Source organism: Varanus komodoensis, unplaced genomic scaffold (genome assembly GCF_004798865.1).
Source record: "Varanus komodoensis strain SLA01 unplaced genomic scaffold, ASM479886v1 scaffold6_1, whole genome shotgun sequence".
Lineage (NCBI taxonomy): Eukaryota > Metazoa > Chordata > Lepidosauria > Squamata > Varanidae > Varanus > Varanus komodoensis.
Window position 1 is genome coordinate 6,175,289 of NW_025336345.1, and position 25,425 is coordinate 6,200,713.

The window sequence follows — 25,425 nt, forward strand, 5'->3', positions numbered from 1 at the left end:
TGTATATGGTAGACCAGAAATACCTTGATCTTTATCTGCAACCCTTTTGTGTTTAAGGCTGTAAATATTTGACCATTCATTGGTAAATTCTGAAACTTCCTGGAGGTACCAGGTTCTTATATTCAGTATCCGAGCAACCCTTGTATGCATGCAGTATGAACATGACTCAAATGAGGCTAACCCTTTGGAAGGTGTCAGACAAGGCTGATTCTGTGTGTTACCTCAGCTGCCTTCACGAAGGGTTACTAAATTGAATGTTCTTCTTCCACTCCACACTTCCCTAACTTTCTAAATAAGGTTTTGCAAGTTGTTTTGTTGCACTGCACAGACAATGCTATTAAGAAAACAAATCTCTCTCTGACATGTAGCAGCATGAGCTTTGGTGACCTGGAACTTCATGAAGTTCATGAAGACCATGGGTTGGGGAGATTTTGTTTCCTGGGGTTAAAGTATCAGGATTGTGTGCTTCTTCTTCCTACCTGTTAAGCAGCTCTTTCCTTCTCCTTTATTTGTGTATGTTATATTTGTCCATTAGTGTTTCTTTAAAAAAAAAAACTAACCTGAAGATCCTCCTAAACCCTTTCTGTAACATTGCTTAAACCTAATTCCATGGATTGCTTCCACTGCATTAACACTGATAGCATTTACTCTTGCATTAAGGATGCAATTTTCTGTGAGCTTAGACAGGAAAAATGCTACAACTCCAAGCATTCCTTAGCCAGTCTGGCTGCACCTAAAACAACCAAGGGGCCTTCAGCCCTTGATGAAAAGCAGTTAGAACATATGGGACTCTTAGCTTGGGGAAAAGTGAGTATGCAGAGATGCAACAAAATTGTATAAAATATAAACTCACATTCTGGCCTCCCTGCTACCCTAACAGCACACCCACTTCCCTCACTATGAGGAGGGGGTCAGATCTATAGAACTGCATTATTTAAAGTAAAGTTGCCAGCTTATTTCCCAGCAGGGTTTCTGTGCTCTTAACAGCATTACAAACCAAATCAGTAGGTAGACGAACATTTGCACATCACAGAAGACAAGTTTGCCTGCTGTATTTCTGCTTGGTAGGAAGCTGCTGAAGGCACAAATGTTCTGCCAGTGAAGAAAAGAACCAGTAGGTAGCTCTGCTTCTGAATGAATAAACATGGTTCTCTGTGGTACCTCCACTTTTTCCTAGTGGCTTCCAAACCTAGGGATAGAAAAGGGCCTTTATTTCTCTCAGTCAGGATTTCAGTACTTGTGACTGACTGCTACAGTTGCAAGCAAAATTGGTCTTCAAAGCATTGATTATGCTTTAAAGCATTGATTAAGCATTTGTTTTGCTGCGTTACTCCCAAATAGTTTTGATGCATGGCTTTGCATGTGCAAGCTGCTGCTTTCTGAAGATGGCTGCTGTCTGCAGATCTGAATACTTCTAAAAAGATCCAGGCTCATGATGAATGTATACAGTTAGGGAAGAGATGGAATGGGCTGGCATGATGCCATTCATGGCCCCTGAAAATGTCTTTCTGATTGGAGGCCCTTAAGGCAAGTCCAAGGTTAAATTAAAAATTAAATTCAAGAGGGATTCTAACTTTACTATTCATTAATATTATGGAATGCTAGAAAAACTGAATAGCCTTCCCTAACTGGACATTCTACATATGTCTTGGAATTCAACTCCCATCAGCCTCAGGCAGCACAAGCTTATGGATGATGTAGCCCAGAACATCCATAGGGTACAAGGTTTTGGAAGACTAGTGACTAGGTCACCATTCAGGACTTGCACGATCATTTCCAACTTCAGTTTTACCTCCTCTTCCACATCTTCATGTTCAGCTCGGTGTAGGAATCGTGGGAACCTTTTGCAGGGCTATTTTTAAAAAATGGTTCCTTGCTCCACAGCAGAAAGGCCTCTGCCTCACCTGGATCCAAGGTAAAAGAGAGGCAGAGCTGGCATCCCAGCCCAAACCTCTGGATGACCTCTCCCAGCAGCTTCAGGTAGATGTTAAAGAGCATGGAGGATCCCATGGCATAAACGCCCTGCAGAGCAACCATCCCCCAGCACCACCTTCTGGATACGGTCGGTCAGGTGGGAGCGGAGCCACCGCAAAGCAGTGCCCCCAGCTCACACTCCCCCTGGCAAAGGTCATTGCCCAGAGCTACCAAGGCAGTCACCGCCCCAAAGCCAGGCCTGAAACTGATTGAAACGGGAGGGATACAAAAATAAATACCCTTGGTGGGGGGATGCCTCCTGTCAGGAGCTTTTCACTTACCTTCCTTTAATAGCTGAATGACAACATCGGCATGTGCTCCCATTTAAACGTCCGAGGAGTGCACTTTGAGTCAGCAGCCAACCCCTGCAAAGCTATGTTGAGGCTGGTCTGTCTGGTCTGCTGCACTCAGCAAGTCTAAACGCTCCCACAGGCCTTGGGCCTTTCCAGAGAATGTGTGTTTATTGCACAATAAATGCTCGGTTCTTGCTCAGCCTTCTTCAATGGCTCTGAAGAGGGTGACCAGATGCATAGGTCAGGAAAGGTTTCTATCACCAGTGAGAATAAAAGGAATTCGTGCAAGATGCAACTTGTTGTGCATGGGTGAAAGAAGCAACACCTGCAGAAATTCCCACTCCAATACATCCATTAAATACAGAAGCCCAATTACGCTGTGATTACTTCGTCTCTCCCTCATGATATATAAATTCACTGTGCTGAACCACTCAGAGTGGAGTTCTGTATAAGCAGGAAGGCACTGTTGCTGCCTTCTGGAAGCTGGGAGAGGGAGCCAGAAAGGTGTTAATTAAAAAAGAGGTTTCTTCATCCCCACTCCCCACCCCGCAACTGCTGCATCAAAGAAGCTCTCAGATTGAGCAATTGAAAGTGCTCTCAATGGGGTCTACTTATATGACCTGAGAATAGTGTCATTTTAAAAAGGTATCCACTGGGATGGCAGGGCCTGTCCTTCAAGAAGGATAAAAAACTCCTAATGAATGTTTTAATGGAAGTGCCTGTCTTTCTGCCACCTGTGCCTCCTCTCCCCCCACCCAGCCCCCAATATATGCAGATGCAGAGTAATAAGTGGAGATGGATCTGTTGTGTCACAAGACCTGGAGTGGCATTGGAAGTGGTGCAACACCGAAAATTGGCGGGGGGAGGGGGGTTGGAGAGAGCGCTAGTTTATCTTTATTTATACACTGCAAAACATAAAAATACCAGGATGGTGTACAGCATTAAATTTCAACAAAGTACCAGATAAGGCTAAAATGAGCACATTCAGCCATTTTGTGGATTATGTAATTGCTTTAGCTTTCTTGTGGATTATACTAAAGGGAGCACCTGAGTGAGCAAGTGCCCCTGAAGCAGGTGTCCAGGGTGCAGAAACATCAGTGTGTATTTAACATTAACGGGGAGGGATTTTCATCAGGTAGGAGCTAGACCACTAAAAGCCCTCTCTTTGGTAGCCGTTAGGTGAGCCTCCAGAGCATGTGGCAGAAACAAGAGCTTATCTACTGAGGCTCACAGGGACTAAGAAGGTGTGTACAGGCTCACACTGAGGTAAACTAGTCCCAAGCAATCACCTTGGTCCAGTAGCACGTTGGCAGCCAGTGCAGTCCTTTCAGCAATGCTGCCTGCTGTTGAGAACGTGCTTCAGACGTCAGCCTTGCAGCTGCGGCTTTTGGACCAGCCCCACGGGAAGGACTGCATGTAATGTGTTGCTGTAGTCCAACCTTCCCTGACCTGGTGCTTCCCAGATGTGCTGGACTGCATCTCAGCCAGCGTGGCCACATGCATCCGGCTAAGGAAGGCTGGGGTAGTCCAGTCTTGAGGGAACCCATGCCTGGGTTACTGTGGTCAGAGTCGTCATGGTCTAGGAATGGTTGCAGCTGCTGAACCAGTCAAAACAGGCCAAAGGCATTCCTTAGGTTCCAGGCTCCCTTGAGCCTCAAGTGACAGCGATGGAACTGTCTGTCCAGGAAGCTTGTCCATGTTGCTGGTCTAAGGTGACCTAATCTGAGTAGCTGTAGCATTGTGTGCAGACTCTTAGGATTGTTCATTTGCTGGTGTAATCCTCCAGTTTTGCTACTGTGTCTAAAGAGCATTTTCAGGTATCCTTTTTAAAAGCAAGGGAAAATGTGATATTTAATTGTAAAATCAAAATAAAATATGGTTTCTATTTGTGTATGTGTATCACAGCACCATGCAGATATAGTAGAAATGAAGGAAAGGAAACACTCCCTGTGTAGTACTTGGATCTCAGTTCTTTAATACAACCAAAAATAGGTACACCGAATCAATAGCCTCATATAGAAAAGCTCAAAGTGTCTCCCCATTAGGCGTATCACCTGTATGCTCATCAAGGCAAAGGCCATGAGTTAGGCGTGAGTAGCCGCTGAACACGAGTTCTTTGGTAAATGTATAGTTCATTTGTATTCCTTCCTCCATGTCTTGATTTTCAGAGGGCATGTAAGCTGTGCCTTGTCATTGTGAGGCTGAGGGAGAGACTGGCTCATGGTACCCAGGAAACTTCATGGCTGGACTGGAATTGCCTGCATCCAAGCTAGCGTTGTCGTCATCTCTGGAGAGCACTGCTTCATTGTAGCCTTTATGTAACACACAGGTGTTGAGCCTCTTTTGTCCCAAGAGTGGAATTCCATTTTGGAGAAGATGAGTGGGCCCTCCGGGGGTGGAGGGCCATAAAGACTATATATTGTCCACTAATGCTCTCTCTGCCAGCAGCTAAACCTTAGGAGAAGCTTTTCAGCCTTTTAGAATAGGAGGATTTGAGGCATGGCCTTTCAGGGTACCCAGGCAGGCTAGATTGGGCAACCCAGGCCTAAAATGTAGAAGGAGTCATAGGGGAATTGCGGAAGGAGGGATTTTTACTTCACTTCTCTAACCTTGCTAGATTGTGCATGGGGCTAATGTGGGAAGGGTATTTATAATGCCTACCTTTGACTGTTTATGTTGAGAACCACTCTATGGCAGGTTCACACATCACAGGAAGCTGTGGTGATTTCTTACCCTTGTTAGTCTGTCATGTCATCTGGTCCCGTTTGCGGCATTTCTGTGTGGTACCACTAGCTTCATGAAACCACAGAGTGAATCAATGGTCTCTTCTAAGGTTTCCATGCTTCACCATGGCTTTTCATGATATCTGAGCTCAGGATATCCATTTTACCATTGTTAGTATGGAAACATCATAACAATCCTGTGGAAAGAATGGCCATTCAGCTATCCATTCTCTGTTGCCCTCAGTATTCAACATGTCCCATCACCTGCTCTGTTCCTGTTTGCCGATTGATGGGCCTGTCACCCTGTTTACTTTCAGAAACAGGGACAAAGTGGGGAAAGACATGGAGGGAAAGGGGGGAATCATGGCAAGCTTTTTTATTTTATTTTCATGAATAATCTTCTTGGGGCTGGAGAGGCTGGGAAGTGCTGCAAAGATGCGGACACATTTGGGAGGGAAGAGAGAGAAGCCACCTCAAACCTCAGCAGGCCAGTGAGGATGAGGCCGCTGAGGTCCATAGGGAGCAAGAGAGTCGGGAAGGAGATTGCGCTCGCCAGGGAGGGCTGGTGGGGGTGAGAGGACAAAGCTGGGAGTGTGGGACCCACACGGCCCAGCAGCCGTGCAGTCATCTGACCAGTAAGCTCTGGCACAAAGCCATGTGCTGTGGAAAACTGCAGGGTTGTTTGCTGTGACATGCAGACTTGGCTCGTGTAGCCCCAACGCTCTTCCTCTTTCCTTTCCTTTGCAGCTCACCCCTGGGGGCAAGGCAGCCCAGGCAGGCGTGGGTGTTGGTGACTGGGTGCTAAGCATCGATGGAGAGAATACCAGCACCCTCACCCACATTGAAGCACAGAACAAGATCCGTGCCTGCGGGGACAAGCTCTCCCTCAGCTTAAGCAGGTAAGAAGCTCTTAGTCCAGATGCTTTGGCTTCTGCTTCCAGGAACAGAAAGTGCAACAAGGAATGAAGAGGTGGTCTGAGCCGACACATAACTTGCCTTCAACCCAGTTTTTGGGGTACCAGGCTGGTCTTTCCCAGACTGGAGTTTTGAACTACAAATCCTAGCATTGCTGACCGTTACCCATGTTGCTGGGACTGATGGGAATTGAAGTCCAAAACATCTGGCGAACACCAGGTTTGGGTAGGTTTCAGCAGGGTAGACTGAACAGTAACTGCTACTCCTTTACCACATATTTATATCCAGTTAAGGTGCCTGACACAGACATAAAAGGTGCATCTTCTACTGTTTTTTAAGACACAGGTACCCCTAATTGTCATGTTCTTAGCTTAGGAAATAGTCTAGGAAGCTAAAAACAAAGCATTGGGCAGTTTGGAAAAATTAGGCTGGTGCTTTTGAATTTTCAAGCCAAAACTCATGATTCTTCCTAAGATATATGAACTTGGGTTGACCAAAGTACTAAAAATGCAACCTTTCTGGACTGACTTAAGTTTGCCTGAAAACTGGCACAGAAAGTAGGGCCAAGATTCTGATTGGTGCTTAGCAATCTGAGCTAATTACCTGGATTTCTCTGCTGACTGCCTGTTGTTTTCAGGTCCTGTTTAAAATGCTGGTGTGGCGATTTAAAGCCTTTAACAGCTTGACACCAGGTTATTTATTTATTTATTATATCCATTTTTTTTCTTATACTCAAAACAGCTTACATAATTCTCCTCCTGCTTTCAGTCTTATCCCCACAACAACAACCCTGTGAGGTAGGTTGGGCTGAGCATCTGTGACTGGCCCAAAGTCACGCAGTTGGCTCCACGGCCGAGTAGGGGCTAGAACCCAGATTGCCCGAGATCCCAGTCTTGTGCTCTGAATCACTGAAGCACACTGGCTCTCTTGAGGTTATCTTAAGGCAGGGCTGGAGAAGGAATACCCTTCCTCTGGATGTTGCTGTACTGCAACTCCCATCAGCCCTGGCCAGCTTAGCCAATGCTGAGGTATGATGGGAGCTGCGGTCCATTAGCATTTGGTTGGCTACCCCCTCCCTACCCCTGCCTAAAGAATTACCTTTGCTTCTATGAATCTGCCCAAGGTTTTATGATCAGTATGAAATGCTCTGTTCTCTGGCCTGACAGTGCTGGAAAATACAGTTGACAGGTATCAGAGATGGTGGTGCCTCAGTTATAGAATGCCCTCTCAACAAGGCCCCCTCTTTCTGCCTACAGATGAACAGTAAAAGGCACAATTCTATGTATATTTAGACCGAAAAAAGGCCTACAGCTCCTAGTTGTGTTAGCTGGCCCTTTTTAGTGTCTAAAGATGCATAGAATTGCACCCTAAGATGTCTTTGTTCAGACAAACTTGTAGCATTTAAATTTCTATATTGTTTTATGTTATGTTTTTGCTGCTGTTTTTATTAATTATTGTGCCTTTTAATTTTTTGCTGCTTTGAATAAATTTCTTACATAGAAAACACAGTATAATGTCAGAATGAATAAAACATCTGTTGGATATACCAAATTGGCCATGATATGCATGTGTTAGATACCATTTTCAACTCAAATGAAGGAATGGGTTGTCCAGAAGATGCTACTACAAGGATGTTATGTAACCCCCTTGGTCCCTCTGCTGCCCACCTGGGATCCCTTGTTGAACACAGAGTGTGTCAAGTCCTGTGTGTCCAAGTCATTTTGATTTCCTTTTATGCCACTTGTCTCCATCACTATGCAAAAGGCAAAGTAACTATGGAGATTTTGCTGCTGGTTGTGCTTTTGTGGGGAGTTACACACAAACATGGGGACTAGTTATCAGAGAACGACTGAAGTAACTAACAGTATCCTGGCATAGACAGACAGACAAATACTGGAGGTTGGACTGGGAAGAACAAGAAGCCCTGGGCTCAGAGGGCTTTTAATCTTGTCCTGCAAGGGACTAATCTAGTCACCAAAACTCCATGACTGAACTCACAGTGCGGTTCTCCCAAAACATCCTGTTCCCAATTCCTGATGATCTGCAAGGAGCCAGGCTGCTTGCACAGGGTTCCAGTAGCCCCTGTGATCGCAGAGCTGCCCTCAGTGTGCGACTGTTGCGGCAGGTGTCTGACCTGTACAAGGCTCTGCCGGTGAGTCCCTACCAGACGTTGTTTTTCTGCTAACAGCAGCCTCTTCTCTTCACAGAGTCCAGAACCTCCTAAGCAAACCTCAGAAGGTACGTGCATCATGCCTCTTCTCTCACTGACATCAGCGGGTAGTCGCCCCGCCACGTGTCTCATGGTGTTCGTATGAAGGGCTGCAGTTCAGAGCACTGGGCGGTCCATCCCCACCTGAGACTGCCTCCTAGTTCAAATCCTCTGGTCTTTCCTTGGGAATATCCTCCCTATATTGTTATGGGGTCGGTGGCAGAGGAGAGTTTCCTGCACATAGCCTGGAGGGTGGGCAACTGGGTGAGCATGGTTTGTGTTGGATGCGTAATGCGGTAGCATGTGCATGTGTACATTTTTCCTGGCCTGCCCTCCTTCCAAGACCGGAAGGTAGGCAAGGCAGGTGTTTCTACCTGTCCCGGCTCCCTCCCACTCCTTGGGGCCGTGTTGGAGCAGCTGCTTCTGCTCTGTGAATGACTTGGGGGTTGTCCGCAGCACATCCGTGGCATTGGCTGGTGCCTTGGCTGCTGCTGACCGGGAGTGCCTGCTTGGTAATGGCTCATTGCCTCGGAGCCCAAGGAATAGTCCTGTGGGCAAAGATCAGCCTGGCTTTCGTGGAGGGCATGCTGGCCCCTGGCCTCCCCCGGCGGTCGGCTGCTCTGGCCTGTTGCCTGCCTGTGGCATCAGCTTGGGTGTTGTGTGTTTTGTCTCCTCTCCTGCTCAGGATGCCTTCCATTCCTCCGAGCCCCTGAAATATAACTTCACACCCAGCACTGCCCTCAACAAAACGGCCCGGCCCTTTGGAGCTTCCTCTGCTCCAAACACTAAGCTGGGGCTGGTGACGAAACCGGTGCTGTACACTCCCTCTGCATCCATCTGCACCACACAGCATAATGGGTATGTTGCTGTGCGTCCAGGCTCTCTCTGGCCGTGGCTTTTAGGGCGGGGCGAGGGTGGGTTGGAGTGACCTCACTGCGGAGCCCGGCCACAAATTGCTGCCCACAGACGTCCCTCTCTGCTCACCCTCTGCATGTCAGGCTCTGCATGTGTGGCTTGCCTTGGGTGGGTACGGTGTGGGCTGTAGTCCTTAGACATCTGGTGTCACAGTGACCTCTGGTGGCTGGAGCTTGTATTACATCGCCTAAATCCAACCGAGAGTGTGATTGAGGATAGCTAATCAAAAGCAAAACTGTTAACAAGCCCGTTGCCATCATACTTCATTTCTTTTCACCTGCTCTCACTTCTGGACAAATCCATAGACAGTAATTAGGATCTCTGCCCAAGGAGCTCCACGGCTTGTCGTTCTCTTGACTTACATGCAAAGTGATTAGTTTCTAGAGTCTGAACGGCAAGTGTTTGTTGTTCGTTCCCTGCTTGTGGGTTGCAGTCAGATGACTCACTAGAAAAAGAGTGAATGTCGGTGGTGGGCCCAGCTGTAATTCTCTCCCTCCCCTGGTAAGTGACAACATAGTTTTATCCCAGTTCAGAACAAAAGATCCCAGACTAAAGGCTTCCCTTCGGTCGGCATTCCTTGGAAATGAGCAATATAGAGTTTGGTAATGCTGAATTTCTAGTTTGTTAAGAAAGGAGTTAGACTGAAAGCCTATGTAAGTTATGAAAAAATGCCTGTAAAATGCAAAATCAGCCTTTTCCTGTGGACAGCAGTGGGGCCTCCATACCCTAAAGTGGTATCTTCTGCTTCTGTCTTGGTAGCTGTGGGGCTTTGAGAACCCCCCAAGGCCATGGTCTTTGACTTTCTGCCCTCTGCGAGTGTGTATGTGGAGGAGCCCTCCTGGGGAAGTCATTGGCTGCTTTGGTAAGAAACCTGTAGATTCTTCCCAGGTGTTCCCTCTGCAGAATTTGAAAGGACTACAAGAATGTAGGAGGGGGGTGGTGGTCAGTTAATAAAGAGATGCAAACACAGCCTCTTCCATCAGCAAGCACTAGGTCCTGCTGGTGGGCGTACAGGAGGGCAAGAGCTGCTACATTACATGCTTTGTTGGTGGGACAAAGCCCCTCTTTTCCGGGCTGGGGGAAACACCATGGGTGGACAGGCTGCTTCCAGCTGGATCCCCTGATGTCAGTGAGCTTCAAAAAGGGTGAGCAGATATGCTTGGTATTGGCAGCTCTGTCCACCCCTTTTGTTGCCAAGACGGGCTGCTCATGTCTGGAAGGCAGCCCTGAATGCTGGACTGCATGTGAGCTGTAACCGGTCTCTCTGGCTTTGGACACTGCTGAAAATAGTGCCGTTTTGACATGACTTCTTTAATTTGGTGCATTAAGATAGCACTGGCAACTTTTACTTTGAAGTTCTGTATCTGTATCTAACGCCGCTCTGACACACACGCATGCACGCACGAACACAGTATACGCTGTGCTTCTCCTTGGTGTGCGTGACTGGTTCGCACAGATGCTTCGGACGGGGCATTTGAGTGAGGCCTGTATGGTGGGGGTACTCTGCATGCTGCTGGAACGGTGATGAAGCTCCGTCCTGGCAGTACTATTTCATTTCCTATTGCTAGGGAGGAACAGCTTTCTGTACTGGAAGTGGCGAAAAAGCATGGTGTGAGCGTGCTGTGCATTGTTGTGCAAAGCTTTCACCAGAGAGGTTCCATGAGCTTTCACTTACCAGAACTTAGGTGGGAAGGGCCGTTGGCTACTGGGTGGCATGCAAATAAATAGGGATGTGCTGCCAAGCCAGTTTATGCATAGGAACTTTTCATGTTAGGGAATTCTTCTGTCTGGGTGATGCAGCTCTGTTCTGGTTTTGGTTTCTTTATTTATTACAGAGTCTCACTGAAGCTTTATTCCATGTGTGGAAACTTTTGATGCTGGAGTTTGAAGTGTTTAAATGTTGTTCTCTCCATCTGGATCTCTGGTGGTGCTATGCAGCCTTCCCCAAGCTGATACTCTCTAAATGCATTGGCTTCCCATCATTCCCAAGCAACACAACTCCCATCATCATCTCAACATCTGGTAGAGGAAGCCTGAAAGTTGGCAGTGCAGGCTTTCCTCCGCCTTCCCCCTTGAAAGGCTAGAAAGCATTTTTATCACTCGCTTGTGGCTCTAATCTGTCTTTCTTGTCTGTCTCCCCTCCCCTTTTTCCTTCTTTCTCTTTCTTGCAGGCACAGAAACCTGACAAGTCAGTAAGCTTATGTATGCCTTATTGCCAATTTGCATGACCTAAGCCTAGAAAACTCATTCCTTGACTTCCCAGTCACTGCCTAGCCTTTCCTGAGGAGTATGGGGCCTGTGTGTGTGTGAGAGGGGTGTTCCCCTCAAATGTGTCGGGGTGCATGTGTTTGAGAGGAGGGGAGAGGAGAGGGGAAATTGGGTCACATCAGGGGCTGTGGCAGGCTTGGGTGATGGATGTCTGTTTTCTCAAGGTTATTTGTGCCGTCTCGGCAAAGTCCTCTTGGGTTAGGCTAGAGCCCATCCCAGAGATGCGGTGGTGTTTGTAGCTTTCCTTGGGGGCAAATCTGAGGTGAAAAGACCTGCTTGTGTAGAAGGAGCCAGTGGGACATGGGTCCTGAAGTGAAGGGCTGCGGCTGGGTTCCTGCAGGAGCATTTCGGCACTTCCAGCCTGGTCTGGATCTTTGTAGGATGCAGTCATCTGTCACTGTGACTGCCTGACCCAGATAAGGCAGGGGAAGTGGTGCTAAATTTGGCAGGGTGGTGTGGTGTGTGTGGTGCCTCTTCTTCACAACATGGGAAAGGTGCTGGTGCCTTGAGCACCAACTGCCTATTCCTTCTGAACAGCTGCAGCAGAGATGCCGACGTTCATGGGTACGGATGCAGTATTTCTTCACCTGACCTGTCCTCTTTCTTGTTACTCCTGGATTTAGGGTTAATGCTCACCCCACTGAGGTGAAGTCTCCACCCCAAAGCAATCCCTTGCCTGATTATGGAGATTACTACCTGGAGGACCAGTAAGAATTGGCAAGGGGAGCTGGGTGGGCTGGGGTGTGGGAGGCCGCTAGGCAGGTGCTTGGCTGTGTTCCCTGCATGGGGTGCTCTCACTCGAGAGCCTTCCTCTTGGTCAGGTGGAGCAGCCCTGAAGGCCGAGGGGGCAACCGCTAGTGCCCCCACAGCTCGGATCCAAACTCTTCTTGACGGGTAAAACTCACCGTGTGAGGGGCTGTCACTGGGACAGCGCTGAGGCACTGGGGCGCTTTTTTGCAGCAAACAGGTTCTTTTGCGGCTCCCTGAGAGCATCTCCAAAATCTGGCCTATAAGTAGAAAGAGTCTATGCTTTCCTGCTTTACAGTATGTGTTGCGGACCTGTGACTCTCTGCATGTTGTTGCACTACAGCTCTCATCATCCCTGATCACTGGTCATGCTGGCAGGGACTGGTGGGAGTTGGAGTGCACTAACATTTGGAGGGCGACAGAATCCCCACCTTCCTTTGAGTTATCCGGAACCATCAGGCTGTCCACTGTTGGAAACAGGGTGCTGGGCTAGACTGACATTTTACTTTGACCCAGTTCTTACTCTTGAGGGGCAGTGGCTCACCACAGCCTGCGGCAGAGATCTTTCCCAGTCCTGCTCTGAGTTGTCAGGCATTGGCCGTGGGACCTTTTTCATACCTGACAAACAGGTGCTCCACTATTAATATACAGAAGCACATGTGGAGCCCAGACCCCTTGTGATCCTGCTGGTGTCACTTGCAGGCTAAGTACCTTCCAAGGTGTGTCTCTTGCTACAGACGATTGGTCAGAGCAGGCAAGGCAGTGCAGGGAGAGAGTTCGGGAGCTTGTCGATGCTTCTGCAGGGCAAGCTGCTTGCTTACCGTTACTCATTCCAGTCTTCAGAATTACAAAACTCTGGCCATGTCCTGATTTTTGGCTGGCTTCTGGGTGCTGCTGTCTCTGGCGCTCTGCTTGATGCAGGGTGTGCGTGTGTCATGCATGCCTGGCAGCTGCTCTTCCTAGTGCAGCCCTGGCTGAGTGCCCTTGTCTGTTCATAGGCACTCTCTGCGGCTGGTGAGCCTGCCGGGCTTCCTCCCCAGTGACTCCAGCAAAAAGAGACTTATTGAGGGCACAGAGGACTGGCGGCCCCGGACTGGCACGACCCAGTCTCGCTCTTTCCGCATCCTGGCCCATCTCACAGGCACAGAATTCAGTAAGTGTCTCCTCCGTGGGGACCAGTTGGATGGGTGCATTGCATGCGTGCCCCATTAGGGGCTGGTTCCACCCAGGGGGCAGCAAGAGGGAGCAAGCCCCCATTACTGCCCCCAGCTGCAGGGAGATGTTTGCAGGGTACCTGAGCACTTACGGCAGCTCGGGCTGCTTTCCACGAGCGCTGGCTGGTTTGCAGGCAGTCCGCGAGCAGCCAGGGTCAGGACGGCTCTCTCAGGCTCTCTCTCCCTCTCCCGGCCATGCTCTGTCGGCCTCATTCAGTCTGTCCACGTGCTGCTGAGAGCTCTGCAGGCCCCTCTCTCTGCTTCCCCCTTATCACTGCCTCTGCCCGGGGCTCGCAGCCTCCAGAGAATGTGATTTTGTGCCCAGAGCTTCTTTTCCACTTTTCTGCTCAACTTGGCTGGCTCAGACTCTGACGCTCTCTCTTTCTCATTTCCCTCTGCTGCTGCCAGTGCAAGACCCGGATGATGAGCATGTTAGGAAATCCAGGTAAGAAGGGGCCCCGTTTCTGGGCTAGGAGAGCAGACTCCTGCCTGACATCTCCACCCCACAGTGGAGGGCCTCACGCCAGCTTACAGACCGGCTTCGGGGCTCATGTGAAGGCCCTCGTCCTTCCTGCAGGGCCACTGAGTTGTTCGTGCCTGCTGGGGTGGAGGGAATGAAACCCTCCTCCTGGTTTGTGTATGCCCTGCTGTTTCAGTAGCTAGAGCTGTGCATGATGTGCTTTGCCATTTCTCTCTCTTGCAGACTTTTCTTTTCCTCCCACCTGTCAGTTCTCCTTTCATTTCTCTCTTTTCCAGAGAAAAGTTTGTCTTGGATCTTCAGAGCCCCCGTTATACTCGCCTGCGTGACTGGCACCACCAGCGATCCGCCACCTCTCTGAATGTGCTCTCCTAGGCAGCATAGGATGGCCCTTTCTTGCTCTTCTGACGCCGCCTCTCTCTGTTGCATGCAGATGTTGTTGGGAGGGTACATTTCCTACCTGTTGAACAAACCTTAAAAACTAGAAGCCCATGGTGACTCCTGCAGTGTAGCAATTGTCTGTGTTGGGGATCCGGAGGTCTCCTGCTTGATAAACTCTCACTTTGAGCGTCATGTCCCCACGCCACTTTTGTACGGGAAGGGATTTTATCATGCTGCAGCTCTACCGTTGGGCAGAGGAATGTGCTGTGCCAACTCTAAAGACGTCCTGGCGTTGGGAAGGTTGCTCCTACTGTTTTTCTTTCCCGAATAAAGAGAAGCTGTCTGCAGAGACCTTTCCATGCTCCTGGCCTCCGCATTTTAACATGGGTGGGGGGACACTGGCAGTGCAAGATTGCCTTGAAAGCAGGGAGGAGGCCTGCTGTTCTTCCTGTGGATTGCGGAGCGTTGCCTCGTTTCATGAGCTGCCAATGTTTCCCTTCCTGGTTGAGCCTTCCAGAGAAAGGGAAGACTTTTCCCAGCTGCATGTGCATCTGGCTGGAAATCCTCCTTGGGCTCCATGAGGTTTTTGGTACACTGCTCTTGGCACTCATCTTTGTTCAATTTCCCTTTATCCATTGCTGGTTACAGTCTCTCAAAAGCAGGTTAAATAAATTTAAGAAGTTCCTTTCATTTTAGCAGCTGAAATATAATCTCCCTTTCTTTGCAATAAACAGCTGCTGCAAAGGGCCCTGCCCTTTGCCTTTTCATTCTGCTTCTCTGGATCTGTCCATTTCCCTCTTTGTTCCAGTGGCCAGGAGTGGTTTTTTGCAATCCCCTTTCAGGCAAAGGGAGAGCATTCCTCTTTTATTGGACTGAAAGGTTCACGAGAACTTTCAAAACTTTCTTGCCACCCATAATGCAATGCGTAATAGATAAATCTTTGTATCAAATTGGTCCTCCTTACTCTTGAGTCACACCACCGTGCCTTAATTTAGCAAAGGCTCTCTCCTTTGGGTGACACTGATTTGGGTGTTTGTACTAAGGTCAGAGCAATTTCTTGAGAATGGGGTTTCTGGCCCTTGACCATTCCTGACATGGGCTTTTGCCTTGTGCAGGGGAGGTCACACGACCCTTTCTCGAGAGAGAATTGTTGTTATTGCTTTGACTACAGGCATGACACAGAACTCAGCAGCTCTCTGTAAATTCTGTAATCCACCCACCCCCGAGCTGCCTTCCACTAATGCCCAGCCAAGAGTTTGCAGTCTGGATGGAAACTGGCTTACTACCCTCTATATTGTAGTAAAAATAAATGCTCCTATTCTTGTAAATGGCTCGTGTCTCTTTTATTGGTGCATTGACTGTGGGAACTGGGGAAGCTGGGTTGACCACAGGGGCAGAATCTCTACGTTCACTTTGGAGCCAGCAGAACAGAGCCAGTATCTCTGCCCGCCAGTGCCTTTCAGGGGTTGTTGTGCCCTGGATTTCTCTTGGGAGTAAGAGCCTCGTGCTGAGTCCCCTGCCTGTTTCTCAAGGGCATTATTTCCTTGGGATAAAAGGGAGAACCCTGAACTTCTTGTGCCAGGGCTTCAGTGTGTGGTTGCAGGAGAGAAACAGGGTGGCAGTGCGGTGCAAGGATACATGCCTGTCATGCCGCATTTGCTATAGTGTTACCTGTCTGGCTTGGCTGCATCTTGGGCAGAGTCCCTGGGGAGGGGGTGAGAGGCCCGCATATGCAGTGGAGCACTGTTATTGCTCTTATGCGGTTCCTCGGAGGCCTTAGCCCAAGGGCCCCTGGCTGTATCAGTCAAAAGGCACCATGCAGTTCTTCTGTCTTTTCCTCCTCAGTGGATTCTTTGTGGTAAAAAGATGGCGGAGGTAGTGGGAAAGCGCAGGAAGGCAGATGCCTTGATTCCCTGTACAATTCTGTGCCTGGGGAGGGTGACTGCAGAATGAGGGCCTGGTCTGGCAGCACCCGGGAGTCGATCCTAAGCTTATTCCTTCATGATCTCTGTTGCCCTTGGCCTGATTTCAAAAAACCTTGCTGTGTGGGGTCTGTTCAGGCCTCTGACAAAAGCAAGCTGTTCCTTCCTTAGCAACTCACTGCATGGGAAGGAAGAGGGTGGGAGAGAAACACAGGTGGCAGAGGAGAAAGCAAGGTGGCTCACCAGACCGAAGCTCCGTCCCTGTACGCCACTGGCTTTGGCCTCTTTTGCTGCTGACAGGCAGCTCTGACAGATCACCCACAAGGGAGCAAGGCCCTCAGCAGAAGGAAAAAGGGCTGCTCTCCCTTCCTGTAGTTTATAGCACCTCTTTGCTCCTTCCTGCCTGCGAAAATGGTTTGCAGCAGATCTTGCTGGACTATGCAGTTTCTCATTCCAGGTGGGAGATTTCTTGTATAAATGAGGACTCCTACGTGTTAACGCCCCCGATAAAACCCTTCTCTGCACAGAGAATACATGTATGCTGAGTGGAGTGATTCCAACATGACAGTCTCCCACTAGAAGGAAGATGTGTGCGTGTGTGAATTCACCCCCACCTCCAGGCCAGTTGTAAACAAGCAAAGAAACACACGATCCCTCACTTGCAGTCCGAATGGTACAGTTCAGGAAAATTTGCACAGTGCAGTGCTTGTGTACGTGTGTGGGTGTGAAGGGGTGTCTCACATGCATTCCTTCTCTCCTTTGTTTTCAGCGGGTGCTTTTGCCTCTTGCAGTCAGTCTCTAAGCCACACACATTTCCTCCTCTTTTCCCCATATCGCTGCTGCTTTTGGCTAGGAGGAGTTCTTCAGGCTGGTGGCATCGTGCCCTCTCCATCTTGGGTCATCAGCTGGAAACTGGCTGCCTCCACTGTGAGGCTGCTGTGCCCCTTGCGGTTGGGCCACCCAGGCAGCCCCTTCCCCTTCACCCCCTGCCATGGGACTGGTGGCTGTGGGAAGTGCTCCTAGAACCCCCACACTGCTCATGGTGTGTTTGAGATGGCCGAGGAAGGCTGTTTGGGATGGCAGCTGAAGGCTTCAAGTGCTACAGCCCCATTGCACTGGACTGGGTGGTTCTTAAGGATGTGGTTTGCTCGAGGTGCCAATTGCCAGAGCCCTGTATGAGGCAATTGGGGGTTTGTTTAGAGCAAGTAATACACCCCCCCTCCCCATACCTTCAAAACACTCTAAAAAGATGGTGCAGAGAAGAGAGCATGTAGAGGAGACAGTGACAGGAAAAATATTTGTTACAGGAAAATAGGTTGAGGTTAAACTGAAAGGAAACCTTCCAAGGTCTTTAAGAACGTGCTTTAGCCACACTACAATATGGCAATGAGGCAGATGAAACTTCCTCTTTTGATGTTTTCAAGCAAAATGGGCAGGCCTCCGAGAAGGGCTACAAATGGCTTGACCACTCTGGAACAGATGCAAGACTGCGCACAGTTTATCAGAGCAGGTGGTCGAAATTAGTGTGCATGTGTGCGTGTGCATATGTGTGCGTGTGCGCACAAAAGACAGAGAGAACCTAGTTTGGTTTTAATTTGCTGCCTTATGTCACTCTGTGCCAAAGAGGCACATTCAGTCTCTCAGGGTTAAATCTCTTTAAATCCTAACTACCTTGCTGAACTTATGTCCACTTGTGAAGGAGATGAATGGCCGGGTGCTGTGACCGCTCGGTCTTCTTTTGCGTGATATTCATTCCCTGCCCTGGCAGCCATCTTATTCAGGCCTGCCCTACTGCCTGAAGTAAAGAGACCTTGGAGGGAGCGCTGCTCTTCCACTCCAGTAGGTTCACAGCGCCTCTTTTTGCACCATTGCCCAGTTTGGTGATGCAGGAACTATACCAAGAACACAAGCCAGCAACTCACTGCCATATGAGGGAAATTTCCTCTCAAAAAGCACACCTAAAAAAACGCTGCTCCCATTTTCATTTCCTTCTGACTCAGATCCTGTCTGTGCTTAAGTGGGATGCTTTTGGTGGTGCTGACAATCCCATACAGAACTTGCTATAGGACCCATTTATTTATTTAGGAGAACACACTGAGCTAAGAAGTCTTTGCCTGAAGAACGAGCTTGTTAAGCTGAACTAATACTATGAGGAAAGGAAGGTGAATGCTGTCTTTGCATTCGTGGGGAAGGATTAACTTGGGCAGTCTCTCTCTCTCTCTCTCTTTCTCACTCCCTCTTTCCAGCCAAGTTTTGTTTTTTGCATCCTCAGCACCCAAGACTGGAATAACAGGCCCCAATTCCTCTAAACATCCTAATAGCCCAACCAGCCAATAGTGGTCACTGCTGCACTGTGGGTCTGCATATGTTTTTGCCCCCACATCATGAATATTGTGTCCTGACCTCACCCCTCCTGTTGATCCATTGAGTTCTGGGAAAAATATTTACATCTGGTACCCCCTCTATTTTGATGTGGGCATAAGTTGCTAGCCTCTGCTTGGATGTGGGGAAAGGGCCCAGTTGCCTGCAACTAATTGGTTATTCTGTAGCCAGGTCTCGGTTCCTGATCTGTCTTCTGCGACAACCTTGAAAGTGGAACCTGGATATGGTAAGCTTGGAGGCTGAAGGCAGCTTGGGATGGTGATCTCTCGGGAGGAAGCTTGCTGGGGACATCTTTGGGGCACTGGTACTCTCTTTCCTATTCATAGAAGACACTGCTTTTAACTGTTCTTCACTGTGAAGCCATGGTGAACTTTAAACTTCCATGTGCATTCACGCATACAGAAATAATTCTTGCTGATTTGCTCAGATCCTTGATTCTGGGTCAAAATATAGCCCATGCAGGTTCTCAGATCATGCAGGGACCAACGCATTGTTTCAGACATAAAGTGCCAGATACCTTTGTTTGACTGTTCCAGGCCCTGCTGCTCCAAAGCCTGCGCCTGTCTCTGGTCCTGCCAGTCGCCCACCCTGGGCTGTGGATCCTTCCTTTGCTGAGCGCTATGCCCCAGATAAAACAAGCACCGTGCTGAGCAAGCACAGTCAACCGGCTACACCGACACCCATGCAGAACCGCAACTCCATTGTCCAGGCTGCACAGCAAGGACCAGAGGGTGCCAGCAAAACACCCATCTGCTGTCAGTGTAACAAGATCATCAGGTAAGCAGTACAGCTCTCCTAAGAATTCTAGATTTCTTCCTCTGCGCCTTGATTGACTGGTAGCAAGATGTGTGAACTAACTTCACTAATGAGGATTAAGCCTATTTGCATGTAACAATTCATGGGTTAATTTACTAAAATTTGCTGCAGCATCTGCCACCATTCTGCCAGTCAGAGTTGCTTTATGACATCCATAGCAGGACACTAGGGCCTGATTTACATGTAATAACAACCCAGAATATGGGTTGAGTGTGAGTTGTCTTTCAGTTACAGATCGTTGAATCATGGGTTGGTATTAGAAACCCTGTACTATAGTTTAACTATAGGTTGCTAACTCATATAAACAACCCAAGAAGGGGACCCATGGTTTGTTGCTGGGTTTTGAACAACAGATTGTTCACTAACAGTCCTGGAGTTAAGTCATAGTGCAAGCTTTTAGCACAATGTCAACCCACAATTTAATGAAAACCCATACTCAACCCATGTGTTGGATTATCATTGATGTGCAGACTGTGTCTGTGTCCAGATTCAGATATCATGTAGCAATGCCTGATGGGTTTGATTGAAGGCTGTATATGCAAAATGGCAGTGGAATGTAAACATGGATCATGGCAAATTATGGGTTAATTAAGCCATGATTTGCTGCCATTACATGTAAACTGGATATGTGTGTGTAGTGATATGAATGGTCTGCCAGTGAGAGATGTATGATGCTTCATTCACATGTGCTTGGCGATGCTGCCATTTTGAGGCTTCATTCACATGTGCTGGGCAATGCTGCCATTTTGATGTGTGCACGTAACCTCAGAAGGGTGCCCTTTTGCTTGCTCTGGATTCAGGATCAATGTATTACATTGCAGCGGGAAGAACAATCCTCTGGCAATTCCACATGAATGAAAAGATATAATAGTCTCCTTTTCCCCAAATGGACAAGATATGTTCTGATTTGTGTCCAAGTTCATTGCCAGTGCAGAGCTAACCCATTCTCTTTGCTTTCTGCTAGAGGACGTTACCTGGTGGCACTGGGACGCTACTACCACCCTGAAGAGTTCACCTGCTCACAGTGCAGGAAGGTGCTAGATGAAGGTGGCTTTTTTGAGGAGAAGGGCTCCATCTTCTGCCCCAAATGTTATGACATGCGCTATGCCCCCAACTGTGCCAAGTGCAAGAAGAAGATTACAGGGGTGAGTTGAACTGGAGTGCAGCCTTCAGCTTAGCAGGCTACACACAGAGTACGTTGCAAAGGCTCCCCAGCTTAGAAATAAGTATTTATTGCCGTTAAAGCATGCTCCTCTGGGGCTGCCAGAAAGACCCTACTGAGTCTTTCTGGTCTGTAGACGCCTCTGCTGGACTCTAGCTCCCATCTTCCCTGCCTATTTTGTATTCAAATAGGCTGATGGGAACTGGAGTCCAGAAGATTCTGTAGAGCCACAGATCCCCCTCCCCAGTGTTACGGTAACTCAAGGGCTTATGCTCTAAAGCACTTGCCCAAGGAAACAGCATGGCACGAACCTTGTAGTAGCCTTCCTTTTAACTCAGTTAGGGACTTGAAAATCATCTCATTCTGGTCTGATACAGCAAAGTGATAAAGAGCATGAGCTATGTTGCTAGAAGTCTGATTTAAATTGCTACCTGCTCCATGTTCCAATTTCCTTCCCTTCTCCAAAGCTGTAATGGGAGGATAACTCTTGCCTATCTTCTATCTTATAGGGTTCTTAGCACTGTTGAGATGGTGCGGGCATGACGTGTGGAAAGCTTAGTGTTATGCTGAGCACTTTTTTCTAAATAATCCTGCAGTGCTGGCCCAGAACACTCTGTCTTAGAGTGGAGTGACTTATGTTCTTGTGTCTGCTGTAGGAAATTATGCATGCCCTGAAGATGACCTGGCATGTTCAGTGCTTTATCTGCGCAGCCTGTAAAACACCCATCCGCAACCGTGCCTTCTATATGGAAGAAGGGCAGCCCTACTGTGAGAGAGGTATGTCCCCACCTCCTCTTAGCACCAAAGCAGCCTTCCCTGGAAAGCCTTGGAGGGCTGGGTAGAGCATCATAAAAAGTGTTTCTAGCCTTGACTCTCCTATCAAGGGCAGAAGGAAGAGCTTGGGGAATGAAGCACTTGTAATGGCGTCCTCCTCTGACCCTGGTCTGGGTACCCCTTGGTGATGGTTGCCAGGCTGGGCCAGTTCTGCTAGGTTGCTATGGAGATAGAGTGGTACCTGCATCACAGAGCACACTGCTGAGCATGCTGGGAAATGGTGTTCTCTCACTTCATTCCAGTTCTGAAAAAGACTGCCCTTTTCTGGAATATTCCATTGGGAGGTTTGTAGGGGGAGAAAGACTTAAGAAATGAAGTAGTCTCCCTCTCCACCCCCGCATTGTCTGATGCTGTGAAAGGAATTGGAATTCTCCCAGATGAATGAACAGCTGCCTTTCATCATAAGCCGGGTGGGGTGAGGAGAGGGTGTGCAGATTCTTAACAGCATGTGCAGCCTTGTTTAACATGTCCATGAGAGTTGTCTGCCATCTCCTCACAGGGCCTTCAGTCTTGCTGCCCAACAGGCTCCAAAACACAATATTAGAGGACCTTCTGTTTAGCACAGGAAAGGCCTTGATTAAAACAGGAGGCAGGGGCAAGATACAGGACTGTAGGACATGCACAGAAGGGGCTAAAGAAACAGCAGAAAACCTGGGCAGGATGAGCAGCACTGTGGATCAGACTGAAAGGCATTACCTGAGTGGGTGTATTTGTGCAGGATGAAACCATTCCTACCTGGGGCACTGGCAGCTGAGGCCTGGGCAGAAATCCAAATGAACCCTTTGAATTAATTTTAAGTGCTGCACATGTAAGCTGAATGGAGAGAAGGCTGCGTCTCAGAGGCAAAGCACAGCTTTGCACACAGGAGGTTCCTGGGCTCAGTCGCTGGCATCTCCAGGTGGGGTTAGGAAAGCCATTGCCAGTCAGTTTTCACAATATTGTAGGATCAAGTAAGAATTTTGTTGGCTGTGCATTTCAGCACAAATTTACCAAATTTGTACTTTCCAAATTTGTACTTCACAAACCAGAACAGTATGCCATCCAAATTTGGATGTAATATGTGTATTTAAAAACATGCATATATGTGCCTTATATTTGAAAAAAAATGCTCACGCAACTGTTTTATGCAGTGGAAAAGCTAATGTAAAAAGATGAAACTGAGCTTCTGGGGTTCACCCAGAGCTAGATGGCTCAAAGTCTGATTCAGTATAGGGCGGCTTCCTCTGTTCTTAGCTGCTCTTTCAGCAGAGCTCTGCAGCCAAGCCGGACTCCTCTCTGCAACTGTGGATTTGTGCTCTGTGAATGCCACTGCAAGCAGAGCTCTTCTTCCTGGCTTGGCCTCTAGATTTCAGATGTCTCAGCCTCAACATAATGTCTTCTTTCGCCACCTTCCCTTTTCCTCAAGACTATGAGAAGATGTTTGGAACCAAATGCCGTGGCTGTGACTTTAAGATAGATGCGGGCGATCGATTCCTAGAGGCGCTGGGCTTCAGCTGGCATGATACGTGCTTCGTCTGTGCGGTGAGCACATGTCTTCCCTCTCCCCCTCGGCATGTCCTGGCTATATCAGTACTGCAGCAATCCTGTCCCGCTAACACTTCAGGCAGTGCCCTGAGGCATTGCTCCTGGGCAGAGGCAAGATTGACTGGCATATATTTTGCTCTCAGAGGTGGATTCTTTTCCTGGTGGCATTGGCAGTGGACTTGCTGAGATTAGGCCATGCAGGCCTTGCTGCCACGGCCTTTCATCAAGCCATGTTAGTCCCTCCTGTAGACTAGAGCCAGGGGCCTCTAGCAGGCAAGAAACGCCAAGGCAAATGTGTCCACTGGGCAGCTTTTGTGGCATTGCCCCTTCCCTTTGTCCCTGTGAGGGAGCCGAGAGCCAGTTTGAGGGCCTCACTGGTGCTTGCCTTACTGAGCTTCTTCCTTTCTCCACAGATCTGCCAGGTCAACTTGGAAGGAAAGACTTTCTACTCCAAAAAGGACAAGCCCCTGTGCAAGACCCATGCCTTCTCCCATGTGTGAGGCAGAGAACAGGGAAGAGAAGACCTGAATGCCCATGTTGCTGGCCTTCCCTAGCCTTGCACCCCCTTTCCCCACATCCTGCCCTGTCCTGAGAGAGAGAACCCCAGACCTCTTACTTGATGATTATTCCCTTTAGGGGTGCAGGGCCCAGGCTCAGTTTCAGGAATTTAGATCATTGCTGCCCTCACCCCATAAAATTCTGTTCTGCACAAGCACTAAGTGACCAAGGCAAGACTGTCACTGCTCTTCCCATGCTGTGAAGCCATCGGGTCATCAGCCCAAAGGACTTGTCCAGGTCTTTGTTTCTGTGCCAGCCACACCCAGAGGAAGGGAGCCCCACTAATGCTGCTTGCCAGCTGAAGGATCCCAGGTAGTCACGGTCTGGCAAGGAAGGCATCAATTGAGAACAAGCCTTTCCTAGGTGGTCATTACCCAGGTTTATGTGAATAATTGCTGTTATGCCCGTGGCAACCACAGGTTTTCACAAAACTCGATTCTGGGTAGAGCCCATTATGTATCTTTTCCGACGTGGCTCCCAACTTCCCCTTGCCTTCCTTGAAAACTTCCCTGAAAAGTCATCACAAAAGATTACTATGATCCGGGCTGGCTCTTCCTTTCCAGTCCATTTGCCCTCTATCCATTAGTATGTATGTCCATGTTTAGTGGCAGAAACCCACTCTCAGCTATATTACCTCCAAGAAATTGCTTTTCCCAGAGTGCTGACCTCCCCCCACCCCCGCCCCATATGCCTTCCCTGCTAAGAAAAGTGTTTGCAGAGCAGGAAATACCCCACCAGCAGCAGCATCACCCTACTCCAGGAACTCAGTGACTTTCTCCAAGGAAGAGCGTTGTGCTGTAAGTTGCAACAAAATAATGTTAATTGCTAAGGAGGGCAGAGATGTTGCAGGATCTGGCCTCTTCTCCACACAGTCAAAACTGCTTCTTCAATGCCATGAAACGATGGAACATGCACTTCACTCCTCAAATACACTGTGTTGCGCCTGTCTGTAGCTCTCAGCCCCTGGGCCAGATGTGGCCCCAGAGCATGCCTGCCAAAGAGTTGTTACTTCTGTTTTGCATTAAATGTGTTTCCCAGAACCGTGCTGTCCGGCTGGGCATCTGTCATTCTTTGCCACCACGGTGGTGCTTTTAATGCGTAATAAAATATGTCTTTTAATTTTTTGTCACCCATGTAGGCTGTGGTTATTTCTGAGCTCCTGCAAAGCAGGGTACGGGATAGTGGGAATGGAGGAATGAGATGCATATCATGGTCTAGAAAGTTGGACAGTCACTTTAAAACAAGAGGAATCTTGTCTGTTTCTTCTCAGTCTGAGCCTTCTCGTTACACCTGGTGAGAAGGCAAATGGTTTCATGGAAATATTAGATCCATGGCTCAAGAACTCAGTCTTGCAGAACATCTGTGGGTGGGACTGGTGCTGTTTCAGTTCATAAAATGAGGGAATACACAGGAAGTCTTGCTGTCACTTGTGGCCGGGAGCTGAACTTCATCACACCTATATCACTTTTGGGAATGTGTAATGAAAATGACCATTCTTGGTTGTGGGGGTGCAGGGCTGTAGTTAGCATAAATAAGCAAAGTTCTTTTCTGCAATGGCTGTTCTAGTTTGGGGGAGTGATAGAGAGGACGACCAAAGTGTGATTAAATGGAGAAAGATAGTAGTGCTAGCAGGACCCAATGTTCTTTGGTCAAAACTGATTATAGGTTCCTAGAAACACTCAGTGCCTGCTTAAGCTAGCACACAGTTGCTTCAAGGGATGGGGAGTGGTACAAATTGAGGGACCATATTTCATTATCTAGCAATGGACACAGCGCTGCTTACCCTGCCTGGCTCCCTCTTCATTCTGTGAATTCAGGATTCATTTCTTCTTTTTATTTTTGTAATGAATCATTGTTGTGCAGTTTCTGACAAGTTGGAGAAGCCTTTCGTGCACTTCCTTATTCAAGACTTCAGTGCCTGTTTTGCTGGCAACTCTGTGATTCTGTTCTCCATCTGCCGTAACCTTTGCGCCTTCATTTCAGCTTCTGCTTTGGTATCAGTAGTTGCTGATCTTTCATTTGATGAGAGACACTTCCTTGCTGTTTACAATTTGCATGATGTTGAGTCTGTTGAGGTTTTTGGGGGGTGGGGCAGTTTATTTGGGTTTTT

The 25,425-nt window shown here is 48.5% G+C and overlaps 1 protein-coding gene across 3 annotated transcripts in view; it reads left to right on the forward strand.

Annotated features, from left to right (window-relative positions):
- Positions 1 to 24,448, forward strand: part of PDLIM7 (PDZ and LIM domain 7) — a 47,693-nt gene extending 23,245 nt beyond the window's left edge. The window contains exons 3-15 of one of the 3 annotated variants that reach the window (XM_044450939.1): positions 5,738 to 5,889; positions 8,113 to 8,143; positions 8,800 to 8,972; positions 11,201 to 11,221; positions 11,921 to 12,004; positions 13,043 to 13,197; positions 13,667 to 13,703; positions 18,589 to 18,647; positions 18,958 to 19,198; positions 20,202 to 20,382; positions 21,056 to 21,176; positions 22,639 to 22,754; positions 23,171 to 24,448. In XM_044450939.1, the coding sequence (XP_044306874.1) occupies positions 5,738 to 5,889; positions 8,113 to 8,143; positions 8,800 to 8,972; positions 11,201 to 11,221; positions 11,921 to 12,004; positions 13,043 to 13,197; positions 13,667 to 13,703; positions 18,589 to 18,647; positions 18,958 to 19,198; positions 20,202 to 20,382; positions 21,056 to 21,176; positions 22,639 to 22,754; positions 23,171 to 23,257 (1,458 nt within the window). In that variant the 3' untranslated portion in view covers positions 23,258 to 24,448. Of the gene's footprint in view, positions 1 to 5,737; positions 5,890 to 8,112; positions 8,144 to 8,799; positions 8,973 to 11,200; positions 11,222 to 11,920; positions 12,005 to 13,042; positions 13,198 to 13,666; positions 13,704 to 14,014; positions 15,446 to 18,588; positions 18,648 to 18,957; positions 19,199 to 20,201; positions 20,383 to 21,055; positions 21,177 to 22,638; positions 22,755 to 23,170 lie in introns of those variants that run through there. The other 2 variants (XM_044450937.1, XM_044450938.1) reach the window with 2 other exon arrangements.
- The last annotated feature ends 977 nt before the right edge of the window (positions 24,449 to 25,425 follow it).